Raw genomic sequence first — 16,581 nt, forward strand, 5'->3', positions numbered from 1 at the left:
GGATTGACAAGACCTGTTTACTCACAGAATATTGCCACAGGATATTCCCACAGGCCACTTGGCTAGTGTGGGGATGTGCCGTCTCCATTGGAGAAAACAAACGGGTGCTGTCTGTGGAGCAGGAAGGTCTATGATTCTCAGGGCACTGGCTAGTTGAGTCTCTGGCCAGACGGCCCCTGTCTCAGGTGCCACTCCCCCTTATCCCAGCCCCTGTGGCCCACATCACTCTCATTCTGGTAGAACTATCTGTGTGCGAGTTTTCATGAAAAATCCCCTGTTACAGATGATCAATGCCATGGATTCCAAGATCAGATCCCTGGAGCAGAGGATAGTGGAATTGTCAGAAGCCAATAAACTGGCAGCCAACAGCAGCCTCTTTACCCAGAGGAACATGTAAGTGTTAAGAAGCTAACTGAGTGCCCATTTAGATTTATCTTCTCTCCTGGGGCATGAATTCTGTTCTTTATCTGATGGAGCTGCAGCGGGTTTTGTAACTTGGTTATAGTTTGGCCCAGCCCCTGTATTCGTATTTAATTCTGCCCTCTCTGAAGTGGTCTCACTCTGCCGTGTCTTCTGTGCTGGCTTTTCTTAAAGGCTTCCAATTACCATCAGATTACAGAGTGTTTTGCTCTCCCTAATGAGGTTATTTATAGTTTGCTTTTGGAGAATTGCCTTCCTCAGTCCCCAGCCTCGCCTCCCGCAATCAGCCCGTCCCTTTTGCAGTTAAGTTAGGTCCTAAGGGTGAGTTTTGGGGTTCAGCAAGAACTCTCCCATATTCCAGGAGCACTTTGATCTTATTCTTTACCCCCAAAGAATGACAGTCTCCAAGATTTTTTTCCCTTGAATGTGCCCCTACAGAGATCATCTTAAACATTCCCATCTAAGTTTATTTATTTATTTTTTTCCCTTTTTTGGAGTTGCCTTGCGGCATATGGAGTTCCCGGGCCAGGGATCAGATTCAAGCTGCAGTTGCAACCTAAGCCACAGCTGCAGCAATGCTTGATCCTTAACTCACTGAGTGAGGTCAGGGTTTGAACCTGCATCCTCATATTGATTACGTTGGGTTCTTAACCTGCCCAGCCGCAACAGGAACTCTTCCCATCTTAGTTTAAACCAGCTGGGTAGGCTGCTTTTCAGTCTGATTCATTCCAGTTGTTGATACTTCTGAGCTGTCTGGTGGAGAGCGGAGCAAAGTCAACAGAGAAGGAGAAGGAAAAGCTTTCTTCCTCCCCGTCATCTTCTCTCCCCCAGGGCCCATCTCTTGTACTCTCAGGAGGCCCCACTCTGGTCTCCTATACAGTAAAAAATGAAAAGGTCTGCCAAAGGAATGAAATGACAGTATCTTGTGCATCCCCCTGGACCATCCTTAATCCCATTGTTGAGGGGCTTTGAGCAGTGAGGTCACCCACCCAAGGCTGGGTCAGGACAGCACTAATCTGGGAATGTGTGTGGTTCACTCCCTAAGTCACGCCTCTCGTCCTGTTTCTGCCTGTCTTTTGTGGTGGGGGTGGGGAGTGTGCTCACTTCTAATGAGACTGTGATTTTGCTTGCCTCCTCCCACCACCCCCACCAGGAAGGCCCAGGAAGAGATGATCTCAGAACTCAGGCAACAGAAGTTTTACCTGGAGACGCAAGCTGGGAAGTTGGAGGCCCAGAACCGGAAGCTGGAGGAGCAGCTGGAAAAAATCAGCCACCAGGACCACAGCGACAAGAACCGCCTGCTGGAGCTGGAGACCCGGCTGAGGGAGGTGAGCATGGGGTGGGGGTGACCTCGCGAGGGTATTTGTTGGAAGACCCTGGGACCCCAAACCAGCCGGGAGTCAAACACAGACCAGTACTCACGTAAGATCTGTGGTGTGTGGCGGTGAAGAGTGCAGGCTGGACCAGAGTTCAGGACAGTGGTCGGTGGAAGTGAGACTTCTGGGCTGGGTGTGGAGACACAGGGCTCAAATGTTTGTGATGGATTCTTCCAAGAGCCGGTGGTCTCTCTTCAGGCAAAGACTATTAAGCAGACAGCAGTCTGAGGACTAAACCCTGGCAATTCTGATGTTTAGGTTTGGCTTAGTTTGTACTGGAGCATTAAAATTAGGCCACTTCTGCAAAGGACTGGAGTTGCCAGGGCTTGGACCCTTCTGTTAGGACCACCTGACCTGTGTGTTGAAATGCAGTTTGTTGGGCGACTTCCTCCCTCAGAGTTTTTGTTTGTTTGTTTGTTTTTGTTTTTTTTTAATTGGAGTATGGTTGCTTTACAATGTTTGTGTTAGTTTCAGGTGTACAGCCAGGGGACTCGGTTATACATATATACATATGCATTCTTTTTCAGGTTCTTTTCCCATGTAGGTTACTATAGAATATTGTCTAGGGTTCCCAGTGGTATACAGCAGGTTCTTGATAACCCTCAGTTTTTTGTTTTTTTTTGTCTTTTTGTCATTTCTTGGGCTGCTCCCGCAGCACATGGAGGTTCCCAGGCTCGGGGTCCAATCAGAGCTGTAGCCACCGGCCTACGCCAGAACCACAGCGACGCCATATCTGAGCCATGTCTGCGACCTACACCACAGCTCATGGCAACGCCGGATTGTTAACCCACTAAGCAAGGGCAGGGACCGAACTCACAACCTCATGGTTCCTAGTCGGATTCATTAACCACTGCACCACGATGGGAACTCCAGCCCCTCAGCTTTTTTGAATGGTGTTGGGTAGGGGTGGGGAGGTGAGGAGCAGGGATTTTTATTTTTAGTAAGTGCCCTGGGTGATGCTTATACTTCTGGAGTTTGATGACCAATGTTTCTAGATTGTCCGGAAGCCTTCGGTGGCAGTTGAACTTTAATTATCCAGGCTATATTTTTACTTGTCGGTAAGTTTAACAGCACCTCCCCTAATGTCAGCCTTGCGAGTGCAAGTGTAAATAACTCAGATTTCTTTGAGCGTGGGAACATTGGCTGGCTGTCTTCTGCTTTGCCTTTGCAGAAACGTCTCTCTTACCACGTCTGCGCTGCAGCTGGAGCTTATCTGGGCATTAATCTGCCCCAGGGAAAGCATGATGCTTTGTTCTGCAGTCAGTATATCCAGCTCCCCCTGCTCCCCCAACCCTCAGGGGTGGTGGGAAAAATTTAGGATGCTACTACCATAGAGGCTCAGGGCTATGCATGTTCCAGGGCTTTAAATTCAACCAGGCAGATCTGCCTTCTCTTTGCCACCTGCTGCTATTGAGGTTGAGGAGAGAGGCCTCAGCCTCTGGTTTGATTCACCCACAAACGTCCTGGGCTTCCCCTCTGCCCCCACCCCGCCCCACGTGCAGGGTTAGCTCTCTTCTAGCAGAGTGTGCGGGGTGGGCTCCTGGGTTCTCCTTGTGTTGAACGGCATCTTGCTCCCCACCTTCCGCCTGACACGTGATGGTGATGCCACTGGCCTCTCACGATTTTGCCAAGTGGCACTGGGCATTGTCAAAGCCTGCTGGCAGAGTCACAGCCTGCTCTGACTGCTGGCGTTTTAATAAGACGCTTAATTTACAATGTTGTGTTAGTTTCAGGTGTACAGCTTAATAAGTAGTAAGCCCTGTCACTTTGTAGCTCAGTGATATCCACATAGTTCCCGAATGGCTTGTCTGTAAGGTGGAGGTCACAGTCGTACCATCCTTGTTGGGTTGCTGGGAAAATGAAATGAGTGAGAACAGGGCCTGGCATGCTGTATGTGAGTGTTCTATCTGCTGCTGTCACATCGTCACCGTCACCACTGTCACAGCCCTCGTCACTATCTTCATCCTCACTAGGGAGAGATCACAGCCTTGGCCTCAGCTGCCTAGGACTGTCCCTTGAGTCCTCGACCTGTCCCTTGAATTCCAGCCCTGACCTGTGCCTTGAGTTCCTGACCTGTGGTCCCCGGAGGCGTTAGACATCCCCGCTTGGCTGTTGCCCTTGCAGCTCCAGTTCAGCATGTCCACACTGAACTGCTTATTCTTCCCCTCAGACTGGCCCTGCCCCTCCTGCTCCTGGTCGTGGCCAGTGGTCTCTCTGTGAAACTCACTTGCCCAGAAACACAGGACTCCTCTCTGTCCTCTGTTTCCCACCCCACTTGGAGTAACCACTACAGTCTGGTGTTTCTCTAGGCTAAATCTCTTGTAAGTCTTTGTCATCTTCATGCCTGTGGCCTTTGGGACTTGGGTGTCGCCTTTGCCAGGGAGCCTACTCTGACCCCCTGTAGCTGGACAGATATCATCTTTGGCCCTTGTGGCCTTTCGTGTTTAGCTCATATCCCTTGGCTTTCCCTGTGGACAGCGTTCCAAGGGCAGCGAGCATCTCTTCCTTGCTTGGTTGGTATCCCTGCATCTGACACAGGGTCTGGTCCCCAGGACAGCTTGTCAGTGTTGGCCCTATTGGCAGGTATGGCACTATCTCCCACATCTCCACACCTTGGGCATCTGGCTTCCTCTGCTTGGGGTTTTCTTTCCCCTCTTTATCTGCTTGTTTGGTACCTGGATTCTTCACTACACAAATCCACAGTGACCCCCTCGACCTCTGCTGTGTTCCCACTTTGTCCCTGTACATCCTGGCCATTGCACTTGACCACAATGTGATGGTCGGTTGTTATTTTTCTCCCCACCTTGAAGGCAGAGACTCTCTTTTGTCTCCGTGTTTCTTTTCACACAGAATTTGCCAAGTAAATTTCTCTTGAATGGATGAAAATGTTGAGTAGATAGATGGATTGATGGGCTGACGGAGGGAAGAATACTTCGTTCACAATGTGACATTAATTCAGGTTATCTAATGAGAACAAGTCAGAGCAAGACTTTTAGAATAAGTAGAATTCAGTGTCTTGTTCCATTTGTGTTCCCACTGTAAAAGTTTCCTGGTTACGAATACATTATTTATCTGTTTACTTTTACATGTTCTTTTAATAAGAATAATCGTCATAGTTTTCATAGGGGATTCTTGCTGTGTGGTTTTTCTTCCACGCTTTCCCAAGCATTTGAATATACGAAAGGAAGGTATGGTTTGAATATACATCATATATATGCTTACATGTTCTCACTCCTGTTGATTTTTGAAATTTGTAGAAGCCAGAGCTATTTTACTGCAGTCTTTGCCTTCTCAGCTGAGCACTGAGAAGTTGATTCCAAGACCAAATTTAAGAGACAGATTGAGGGAGTTCCTGTTGTGGCTCAGCAAGTTAAGAACCTGACTGGTATCCATGAGGATTTGGGTTCGATCCCTGGCCTCACTCAGTGGGATAAGGATCTGGTGTTGCCACAAGTTGTGGTGTGGCTTGCAGATGCAGCTTGGAGCCCAGTTGCCGTGGCTGTGGCATAGGCCTCAGCTGCAGCTCCAATTTGACCCCTAGCCTGAGAACTTCTGTATGCCACAGGTATGGCTATAAAAAGGAAAAAAACAAAAAAGACACAGGTTGCAGGGCTTTCTCTTTAGTTAAGGTCTTCAGGCATCTCTCTCTCTCTCTTCCTCAGGTCAGTCTGGAGCATGAAGAGCAGAAGCTGGAGCTCAAGCGCCAGCTCACAGAGCTGCAGCTCTCCCTGCAAGAACGTGAGTCCCAGCTGACAGCCCTACAGGCAGCCCGGGCAGCCCTGGAGAGCCAGCTACGCCAGGCAAAGACAGAGCTGGAAGAGACAACAGCGGAAGCAGAAGAAGAGATCCAGGCGCTCACGGTAGGATAAGTGTGGACCTGAGGGCATCTGCTCACTCCCAGAAATGCCCAGAGGAAAAAAACCAGCCATAGAGATGCTTAATGGGCAGACAGGTGGCTTATGCAGGCCACTGCTTCACTGGAATTAGTAAACTAGATCACCCGGGTAATAGCTGAGTGTTTGTAAGGATCTTGAAAAGTTCCTCCTTTATTTATAGTGTCTCCTTCTTTTTAAAATAATCATCATTATATTGTAAATTTCAGCTTAACTGAAGTCCATTTACCTGGGTCTTCTATTTTAGTTTTCAATGACGATTTTAAAAAAAATTATAATCTTATATCTTACAGTAATCTTTCTGCCATATTTTTGTTTTGGTTAAGTTCATTTGTGCTCCTTTTTTTTTTCTTCTGTCTTTTGTCTTTTTTTAGGGCCACACCTGTGGCATATAGAGGTTCCCAGGCTAGGGGTCGAATCTGAGCTACAGCTGCCGACCTATGCCACAGCCACAGCAGCGCCAGATCCAAGCCGAGTCTGTGACCTACACCACAGCTCACGGCACATTGGATCCTCACCCCACTGAGCGAGGCTAGGGATTGAACCCGCAACCTCATGGTTCCTAGTTGGATTTGTTTCTGCTTCACCACAACGGGAACTCCTCCTTTTTTTTTTTTTTTTTTGAACTACTTTTTTTTTTTTTTTTTTAATGTAGCAATAGACTCTGTTTCAGGTCTTGTGTATATATTTGGTAGGTTCTGGGTGCAAGTGCTAGTTGAATGAGAGCTAGTTTCTCTAAAGGGAGTCTAGCTTGAGAGAGACTGGTTTACTCAAGTGAAAGAGTGTTCTCCAAAGGTAGATCGTTGGTGGTGGGTGTCCCCTGGGTTGAGACCTTAGTTCTTTCTGCAAGTCTAAACAGGTGAATTTGTTTGGCAGTTTCCCACAATCGAATCTTCTCATGGGGACTGACCCAGGCTAACAGAACTACATGGATTTTACAAATAAAATGCCAGTGTACTGGCTTTCCACTAGGAAATGAAACCTCCAGGTAGACCAGGATACTCTGGGTGGCTAATCTTGACATTTCTTCCCCTTCAGAGAAGACTACTTAGAAATCCCATTTCTCTTGGAAGGCTGTGCTGTGGCCTGGACTCTAGGGATAGAAAGCTGAATGAGTTTAATGGCCAGTATAAACCAATTGGGTACATTCTAATGGTAACATACCGTACCTGCCAAGCGGATGGGCACACTCAGGCCTGCTGGTCAAGGTACCCTCTTCTGTGGGCAGGGCACAATGCAGCTGATTGGGTTCAGAGCCTCTTCGAATAAGGTACCTAAGTGGGTACCGCATTTATTCTGATTCACTTTGGATGTTGTCCCCATCTCCATCAGTCAATATCTCTAAACACTGAACATCTCTTAGAATAGGGTTACTTCTGCAGATGATCATGCACGTTTGTTCTTATGGCTCACCCTGTTTAAAGGTGATGCGTGTGCACGTGTGTGTGTGTGTATATGTATCTATGTATACATATGTGTATATATTTTTTCAGACTAATTTCTTTCTTAGAGGTTATTTCTCATTGTTGGGTTTGGGGACCAAATTGGGAACATGATTTGAGAATGCCAGGGTCCTTCTGGACCAGTCCAGGATGCAGGGGCTTCCAGGATGCTGGGGATACAGCATCCTATGAAGACGATGCTTGCACATCCTAGATTTTCCAGGACTTATGCCAAGTTCGGATATAGATTGCAACCTTAGTTTCCGTTGTTTTCTCTATGAAAACGCTCATTAAAGGATGCCACGTGCCCACAATAGTTGGCATGGAAAAAAAATAGTTACGTTAAGTCTTTGTTTATATTCTGCCTTGTTTCAAAATCGCTTGGAAACAGTTTGGAAAAATACATAACAATGTAACAGGATAAAAGAGCAAGTTAAAAGAAGCCATAGCAGAAGAAAATGGAGTAGGAATAAGATGAATATGTGAGAGTACAAGCCAAGAAAGCTCATAGGCTTTCTGGAGTTGGGTGGATGGGGAGAAAGCTGGCCAGACAGCATTTCTTAGCTGCTAGAAGACACCCACAATCCAGCCACTTATTATATTTAATGCATTGTCTGTTAACATCCCCACCCCCCAACCACCCCAGCTCTGGAGGAAAGGAAACGTCAGTCACTTAATCCATACTTAATGAGCCCTCACCAGGCGCCTAGTGCTGTGTCTTTAGCTTTTCTTCCCCCAGGGGCTTGGCCTGTAATTGCTCAAATCTTTGTACTTTGGAGTGGAGGGGAAGGACGTGGTATTCTCTCTGCTCTGCTGGAATTGGGAGGGAGGGAGGTGGTGGCCGAGATCGTGCCCGTTTGGAAGGAGGAAGGTATACAATAGAGCGTGTGTTACTGCTGTTTATCTGTGAGGAAATGAGTCTTTAAGTGCTGTCTTGCTGCTGGTGGGAATGTGATGTACCTAATGGCTGCTGGCCGCCTGCTCAGCAGCAAGTCACGACTTAATTTAGTCGGATGAGATCACTGCCTCTGAGCATCTTCTTAAAAAAAGAAAGAAACAAATCTCTCTAGGTCTTGAAACTAGGCCTCTACACTCTCAGAGATGAAGATTCCTTGGGATATCGAGCTTGTTTATAATGGTGGTAGAAAAGTACCCCTGGTCAAACAACTGTGGCATTCTTGCTGTGGTGCGGTGGGTTAAGAATCCCACGGCGGTGGCGTGGTCTGCTACAGAGGCTTGGGTTCTATCCCAGGCCTGGGGCAGTGGGTTAAAGGATCTGGCATTGCCACAGCTTTGGCAAAGGTTGCAGTTGCTGCTTGGATTCGATCCCTGGCCCAGGAACTTCCATGTGCCCCAGGTGTGGCCATAAAAATAAATAAATAAAAATTTAAAAACCCAACTGTTTGTAAGTCCATCATGCAGGATTCCAAACCCCGAATCATGTGCTTCAGCTCAGTTTGAAAACTGTGGGTTTTTTCTCTCCCCTCCTCTTGATTATGTCCCATAATCTTGGTGATGGACCACAGGTGGCTGTTGCCTGAATGGCTTTGTTGAATTTGTTCTGAAGGATGTGTTTTCTGAGAGACAGAACAGGGTGGGGTCGGGGGGGAGAAAATTGTCACAGATGCAGGACTCTGACCCTCCCTCTCTCATTGTTCTGGCCCAAGTTCAGAACAATTTAAGCATCAATCAAATTCATTCAGCTGGATCTAAAATGATTTCCGAGGAGGTTTGTGTGCTTCACAGCAGGCTGTTTTTAACAATAAAAGGCAGTAGTCACATGGGCTATGGGCTATTACTGCTTTATTTATTGTGGCCCCATCCATGGCCTGTGGAAATTCCTGAGCCTGGGATTGAACCTAGGCCACACATTAATGCTGGAGCCTTAATCTGCTGAGCCCCCAGGGAGCTCCATTATTACTGCTTTAGTTCTAAGAGGCCATTTTCTCACCTGGGAAGGGAGCAATTATCCTGTTTGGCTTCTGCCCCTGGGCCAAACCAGAAGCCGCGCAGTTTAATGGAGTCTCTCCATTGAAGGAGTGTGGGAGAGGCCACCTCTGGCCACCACCTAGCTGGACTTTCTTTATTTTCCATGCTCCATTTACCCATCCTGTGGATTGCATTTGCATTGAAATTCACTGGCCATTGAAAGCTGAGATTGAATCAAGGTGGAGAACTATTGGAGAGTCAAATTTAAACAAAAAGCCATGCTTTAAAAGGCTTCAGGGCTTGTTGGCGGAAGAGAGAATTTTCCCCCTGGACTTGAAATTTAAGGCTCCACACAATCCCATCATCTCAGGAAGAAGATCTGAACTTGCACACTTGACTGCACATAGATGTGTGGTAGGATGGGAGCATTACTCTGAATGGGGCCATCAGGTAGAGGCATGGCCCCACGAACATGTGTGTTCCTACCCTTATGTTCTTTTACCCATGTGGTTAAATGACTAAAGCTGAAGAATCAAGAGTCAGAAGCCAGAGACTCATGAAAGGGAGTCTCCCAGCATAGCAAAAATGATGGGATCCTCTTTGATTTGTTAATAAACTCATCAGTAAATGTGCATGTGCGCTTGCGGACAAGCACACACACTCTCCTTTTTTTCTTTTATAGAAACATCAATTGTCGTATTTAATTAGTAAGCCGCTGGCGTGATAGGCAAGATGTGAAACTGGGTCCCCTCAGGTGAAGTCTGCTTGGTACCTGCCTTCCAGGGGAAAGGGATGCATGTGCAGAAGCCTGTGTCCTAGAATCCCAGAAGGGGGTCAGACACGCAAATACTGGTTTCCTCTTCTTAGCGCTCCAGGTATTTTCTCTTATTAAGGGTGTGCAATAATTCTCTTTTCTTCTCCTCTTACAACTTTCCTTAAAATTAAAGAAGACAAGTACCCCCAAAAGAGCACACCTCTCTGGTTTCTGGGCTGCAGTCTGTCCATTCTGCCTCTTGCCACCCAGTCCCTAGGTCAGTGATTCTCAGGTTGGGGTCTCTGGCTCCATGGGGGTCCCCAAGATTATTTTCATAATAATACTTAGCTGTCATGTGGCCTTTTTCATTGTGTTAACATTTGTACCGATTGTGCAAAAGCAGTGCATTGATTGATTGATTGGCCACATCTGCAGCATGTAGAAGTTTCTGGGCCAGGGATCAAACCTGAGCTACAGCAGCCACCAGGAACTGCTGCAATAACAGCACTGTATCCTTAACCTGCTGTGCCATAATTGGACTCTGCAATACTTTCATTTAAAAATAAAATATTTGAAAAGATGTTTTAATTTGTAATGTGGTCAATACAGATAGATATAATTCACATAAACCGAAGCCCTTTGGGGTCCTCAATAAATACAGGTGTAAATATTTATTCCCCGTGGCTTCTGTACCTAATTACTACTTGATAGACTCCAAAGCTTGTCTTATTTGTTTTTTTATCTTTGTATATTACAATTCTGTATTCTTCCTCTAGATTGCTCACAGATGAGGTTCACCAGTAGTGCAAAGAGCTACGTTCCAACTTTGGATAAATAGTATTCTCACCCCATTAAATTAATAAATCTCTTATATTGTTGTTAGGCAAAAAGCAGATTGAGTTTGGGGAAAAATTATATTAGTCTGTGAAAATAGGGGCTAATTGTTTGAGAAGTTGATTCTAAGTGAGAGCTCTTGATTTATGAACCTGTTGGTAAGTCTATGCAGTTACCAATTTTTGTTTTGTTTTACCATTTTTTTCCAGTCCTCTTCATTCTTCTGTGTAGATTTAAGTCTCTGGCTGTCATTTTCTTCTATCTGAAAGACTTCTTTTTTGTTATTATTAAAGTATACTTGATTTATAGTGTTCTGCCAATTTCTGCTGTACAGCAAAGTGATTCAGTGAAGACTTGTTTTAATATTACTTATAGTACAGGTGTGCAGGTGGCAAATTCCTTCAGCTTTTGTGTGTCTGAAAAAGGTCTTTATTTCACCTTTATTTTTGAAAGATATTTCTGCTGGGTAAAGAATTCTAGGTTGACAAGTTTTTGTTTTTGTTTTCCTTTTAGTACTGGAAAGATGATGCTCCATTGTCTTCTAGCTTATTCTCCCCTAAATGCCCCAGTGAGAAATCTTTTCTTTGTTTTCTCTGTATGTAATTTGTCTTTTTCTCTGGCTGGGTTTTAAGCTTTTTCTCTTTATTATTGTTTTCAAGCACTTTGATTATGATGTGATTTAGCTTAATTTCCTTCATGTTTCCTATGCTTAGGGCTTATTGAACTTTATGTTATCTATGGATTTATTTTTTCATTGACTTTGGAGAATTTGTCGTCATTATTTCTTCAAATGTTTTTTCCTCTCTCAATCTTACCCCCCTTCAGAGATTCTGATTACATGATATCAGGCTCCTCTGAGTTATCTCATGGTCCACTGATGCTCTGTTCATTTTTTAAGTCTTTTTTTTCCTTTATTTCATTTTGAATAGTATCTGTTGCTATGACTTCAAGTTCTGTAATCATTTTTTTTGTCCTGCAGTGTCTAATCTGCTGTTATAAACTTATACTATTAATTTATGGCAAAATAGACATGTTATAGAATACATCACAGCTAAATTAGGTGCTGAGTTTTTTAACTTGTCATATAGCCCTTTGTTGGAGACTAATATCCATGTATAATTTTTTTTTTAAAGAGGACACTTTCCTCTGCCCCAAACTGCATTCTTCTTTGAGCTTTCATAGCTAAGCAAATGGTGCTGTAATCCACTTTCTCTCAAATCAAAAGTCCGTTAATGCATCCTTCTTTTCTCTTTGACTTTTTTCTATTTTATCCTGTTTCTCAGCCCCCCTGTCCATCATCAGGTCTTAGTACTTTGCTTCCAAAAGAGATCCCACCTTGATCCACTTCCATCATTTAACATCATCCTACTACAAGCCACTATCCTCTCTTCCTTGAAGGACAGCAACAACCTCCTCAGTGGTTTTCTCATGTCCTTCTAATGTCCTTCTACATTTGTCCTGTTTTGATCTATTTTTCCTACAGCATCCACAAAATGACACCCAGATCATGTCACTCTGCATCTTAAAGTCTCTTTTGGCTTTCAGTTAATTGCATTTTTGAATGATACCCAAACTCTTTTCTGGGCCATCAAGTTTCTTGTTCCAGGTCTGACACTTTACCATCATCCTGGGCATCATCATTTTCCCCCTTTGGCTGTGCTTTAGCCAGTGGTGTTCAAAATTCATGTGGCAACAACCCACAAAAGAATACATTTTACCTTGCAGTCTAATGAAAGGGAACATTTATACTGTATTTCATTGAGTTTTTTTCTTTTTTTTTTTCATTAAAAAATCTTTTATTATTGGGAGTTACTGTTGTGGAGCAATGGGTTAAGAATGAGACTAGTATTCATGAAGATTCAGGGTCTATCACCAGTCCCACTCAGTGGGTTAAGGATCCTATAGTGCTGTGGCTGTGGCATAGGCCAGCAGCAGAAGCTCCGATTTGACCCCTAGCCTGGGAACTTCCATATGCCTCGTGTGGCCCTAAAAAGTTAAAAAAAAAAAAGTTTCATTGAAGTATAGTTGATTTACAAGAGAGTGATAATTTCTGCTGTATAAAAAGGTGATTCAGGATAGATGCCCAGGAGTGGGATTGCTAGATCATATGGTACTTGGTGTGTGTTTAGATTTTTGAGGAACCTCCATACTGTTTTCCATAGTGGTTGCACCAATTTAGATTCCCACCAATAGTGAAAGAGGATTCCCTTTTCTCTGCACCCTCTTCAGCATTTATTGTTTGTAGACTTTTTGATGATGGCCATTCTGACTGGTATACATATATACACATTCTCTTTTAGATTCTTTTCCCAAATAGATTATCACAGAATATTGGGTAGAGTTCTCTGTGCTGTACAGCAGGTTCCTGTTGGCCAGTCATTCCAATGCGCATGTGCCAATCCCAAACCCCAAGTCCATTCTGCCCTCCCCCACAACCTGTTCCCTTTGGTAACTGTAAGTTTCTTAAAGTCTGTGAGTTTGTTTCTGTTGTGCAAATAAATTCATTTGTATCCCTTTTAAATATTCCACATATAAGTGATACCATGTGATATTTGTCTTTCATTATCTAACTTCACTTAGTACGATAATTTCTAGGTCCATCTATGTTGCTCTAAATGGCATTATTTCATTCTTTTTTATGGCTAATATTCCATTGTATATATATACTTCCATGCATATGCTTCCATGTTTTGTCTGTTTTAAATTGCTGCAGTAAACATTGGGGTGCATGTATCTTTTCAAATTATGGTTTTCTCCAGATAGATGCCCAGGGGAGTGGGATTGCTGGATCATATAGTAGTTCTGTGTTTAGATTTTTGAGGAACTGCCATACTGTTTTCCATAGTGGTTACACCAATTTAGATTCCCACCAACATTGAAAGAGGATTCTCTTTTCTCTGCACCTTCTTCAGCATTTATTGTTTGTAGACTTTTTGATGATGGCTGTTCTGACTGGTATAAGGTGGTTTGTCATAGTAGTTTTGATATGCATTTTTCTAATTATTAGTGATGTTGAGCATCTTTTCATGTGCTTTATGTGTTTTTTTGGCCATCTGTTTGTCTCCTTTCAAGAAATGTCTGTTTAGACCTTCTGCCCATTTTTTGATTGGGTTGCTTATTTTTTTGGTATTGAGCTTTGGGAGGTGTTTCTATATTTTGGAGATTAATCCCTTGTCAGTTGCTTCACTTGCAAATAATATTTTCTCCCGGTCTATGTGTTGTCTTTTTGTTTTGTTTATGGTTTCTTTTGCTGTGCAAAAACTTTTAAGTTTAATTAGGTTCTATTTCTTTATATTTGTTTTTATTTTCTTTAGGAGGTAGATCTGAGAAGATATTGCTTCAGTTTATGTCAGCGACTGTTCTGCCTGTGTTTTCCTCTAAGAGTTTCATAGTATCTGGTCTTACATTTAGGTCTTTAATCCATTTTGAGTTTATTTTTGTGTATGGTTTTACAGAATGTTCTAATTTCATTCTTTTGCATGTACTTGTCCAGTTTTCCCAGCACCACCTATTGAAGAGACTGTCTTTTCTCCATTGTATATTCTTGCCTCCTTTGTCATAGATTAGTTGAACATAGGTGCATGGGTTTCTTTCTGGGCTTTCTGTCCTGTTCCATTGGTCTGTATTTCTGTTTTTGTGTGCCAGTACCATACTGTTTTGATGACGTTAGCTTTGTAGTCTAGTCTGAAGTCAGGGAACCTGATTCCTGAAGCTCCATTTTTCTTTCTCAGGATTGCTTTGACTATTCGGGTCTTTTGTTTCCATACAAATTTTAAAATTTTGTATTCTAGCTCTGTGAAAAAATGCTATTGGTAATTTGACAGGGATTGTATTGAATCTGTAGATTGCCTCGGGTAGTACAGTCATTTTGACAATATTGAGTTTTATAGTTTTCAGAGTACAGGTTTTGTTTGTTTCTTTCTAGGTAAGTGTATTCCTAGGTGTTTTATTCCTTTTGATGTGATGGTAAATAGTATTGTATCCCTAATTTCTTTTTTTCTTTTTTCTTTTTTCTTTTTTTGTCTTTTTTTCCATTTCTTGAGCCACTCCCACGGCATATGGAGGTTCCCAGGCTAGGGGTCTAATCAGAGCTGTAGCTGCCGGCCTACGCCAGAGCCACAGCAATGCGGGATCTGAGCCGCGTCTGTGACCTATATCACAGCTCACGGCAATGCCAGATCCTTAACCCACTGAGCAAGGCCAGGGATTGATCCCTCCACCTCATGGTTCCTAGTCGGATTTGCTAACCACTGAGCCACAGTGGGAACTCTAATATCTTCCTAATTTCTTATTGATCTTTCATTGTTAGTATATAGAAATGAAATAGATTTCTGTGTATTAATTTTATATTCTGTAGCTCTACCAATTCCTCTGATGATCTAACAGTTTTCTGGTAGCATCTGCAGAATTTTCTATGTATAGTATCATGTCATCTGCAAACCGTGATAGTTTTAATTCTTCCATTCCAATTTGGATTCCTTTTATTTCTTTTTCTTCTCTGATTTCTGTGGCTAGGACTTCCAAACCGTGTTGAATTAAAGTGGCAAAAGTGGACATCCTTGTCTTGTTCCTGATCTTACTGTGAATTCTTTCAGCTTTCAACACTGAGAATAATTTTAGCTTGGGTTTGTCACATATGACCTTTATTATGTTGATGTAGTTTCCCTCTATGCCCACTTTCTGGAGGTTTTGTTTGTTTGTTTGTTTGTTTTTTTAATCAGAAATAGGTGTTGGATTTTGTCAAAAGCTTTTTCTGCATCAATTGATATGATCATGTGGTTTTTATTCTGTAATTTGTGAATGTGATGTATCCCACTGGTTGATGTGCATATATTGAAGAATCCTTGCATCCCTGGGATAAATCCCACTTGATCATGATGTATGATCCTTTATTAAAAGTTTGCTAGGATTTCATTGAGGATTTTTGTGTCTATGTTCGTCAGTGATATGGGCTGTAATTTTCTTTCTTTCTTTCTTTTTGGTGATATCTTTGTCTGGTTTTGGTGTCAGGGTGATGGTGGTTTCATGGAGGGAGATTGGGAGTTTTTTAGAAGAGTTTCAGAAGCATAGGAGTTGACTTTTCTCTGAATGTTTGGTAGAGTTTGCCTGCAAAGCCTGGACTTCTGTTTGTTGGAAGTTTTTAAGTCACAGATTCAATTTCAGTACTTGTGATTGGTCCATTCATCTTTTCTATTTCTTCCTGGTTAAGTCTTGGAAGATTGTACCTGTCTAAGAATTTGTCCATTTCTTCTAGGTTATCATTTTCTTGGCATATAGTTGCTTGAAGTAGTCTCTTATCCCTTGCATATCTATGATGTCCTTTATAACCTCTTTTTCATTTCTAATTTTATTGATTTGAGTCCTCTCTCTTTTTGTCTTGATGAGTCTGGCTAAGGGTTTATCAATTTGCTGATCTTTTCAAAGAACCAGCTTTTAGTTTCATTGATCTTTTCTATTGTTTTCTTTGTTTATATTGCTATTTATTTCTGCTCTGATCTTTACGATTTCTTTCCTTCTATTAACTTTTTTTTCCTCTTTTTTCTCTAGTTGCTTTAGGTGTAAGATTAGATTGTTTATTTGAGATTTTTCTTGTCTCTTCAGGTAGGCTTGTATTGCTATAAATTTCCCTCTTAGAACTGCTTTTGCTGCATCTGATAGGTTTTGGATCATTGTGTGCTGGTTAGCATTTGTCTTTAAGTATTTTTTAATTTCCTCTTTAATTTCTTCAGTGATCCATTGGTTGTTTAGTAGCATGTTGATTAGTCTCCATGTGTTGTGTTTTTTGCAGTTTTTTCTTGTCATTGATTTCTAATCTTACAGGCTTGTGGTTGGACAAGATGTTTGATAAGATTTCAGTTTTCTTAAATTTACAAAGTCTTGATTTGTGGCCCAGAATGTGATCTATTCTAGAGAATGTTTCTTGCGCCCTTGAG

General features: G+C 42.8%; 1 protein-coding gene across 8 annotated transcripts in view; it reads left to right on the forward strand.

Moving 5' to 3' along the window:
- CIT (citron rho-interacting serine/threonine kinase) overlaps nucleotides 1-16,581 on the forward strand; it is a 178,851-nt gene that overhangs the window by 110,804 nt on the left and 51,466 nt on the right. For all 8 annotated transcript variants that reach the window (XM_047760368.1, XM_047760361.1, XM_047760362.1 and 5 more), the window contains 3 exons: nucleotides 284-393; nucleotides 1,574-1,748; nucleotides 5,459-5,656. In XM_047760368.1, coding sequence (XP_047616324.1) covers nucleotides 284-393; nucleotides 1,574-1,748; nucleotides 5,459-5,656 — 483 coding nt within the window. The remainder of the gene's footprint in view (nucleotides 1-283; nucleotides 394-1,573; nucleotides 1,749-5,458; nucleotides 5,657-16,581) is intronic.

Source organism: Phacochoerus africanus, chromosome 15, assembly GCF_016906955.1.
Source record: "Phacochoerus africanus isolate WHEZ1 chromosome 15, ROS_Pafr_v1, whole genome shotgun sequence".
In the NCBI taxonomy this organism is placed as follows: Eukaryota; Metazoa; Chordata; class Mammalia; order Artiodactyla; family Suidae; genus Phacochoerus; species Phacochoerus africanus.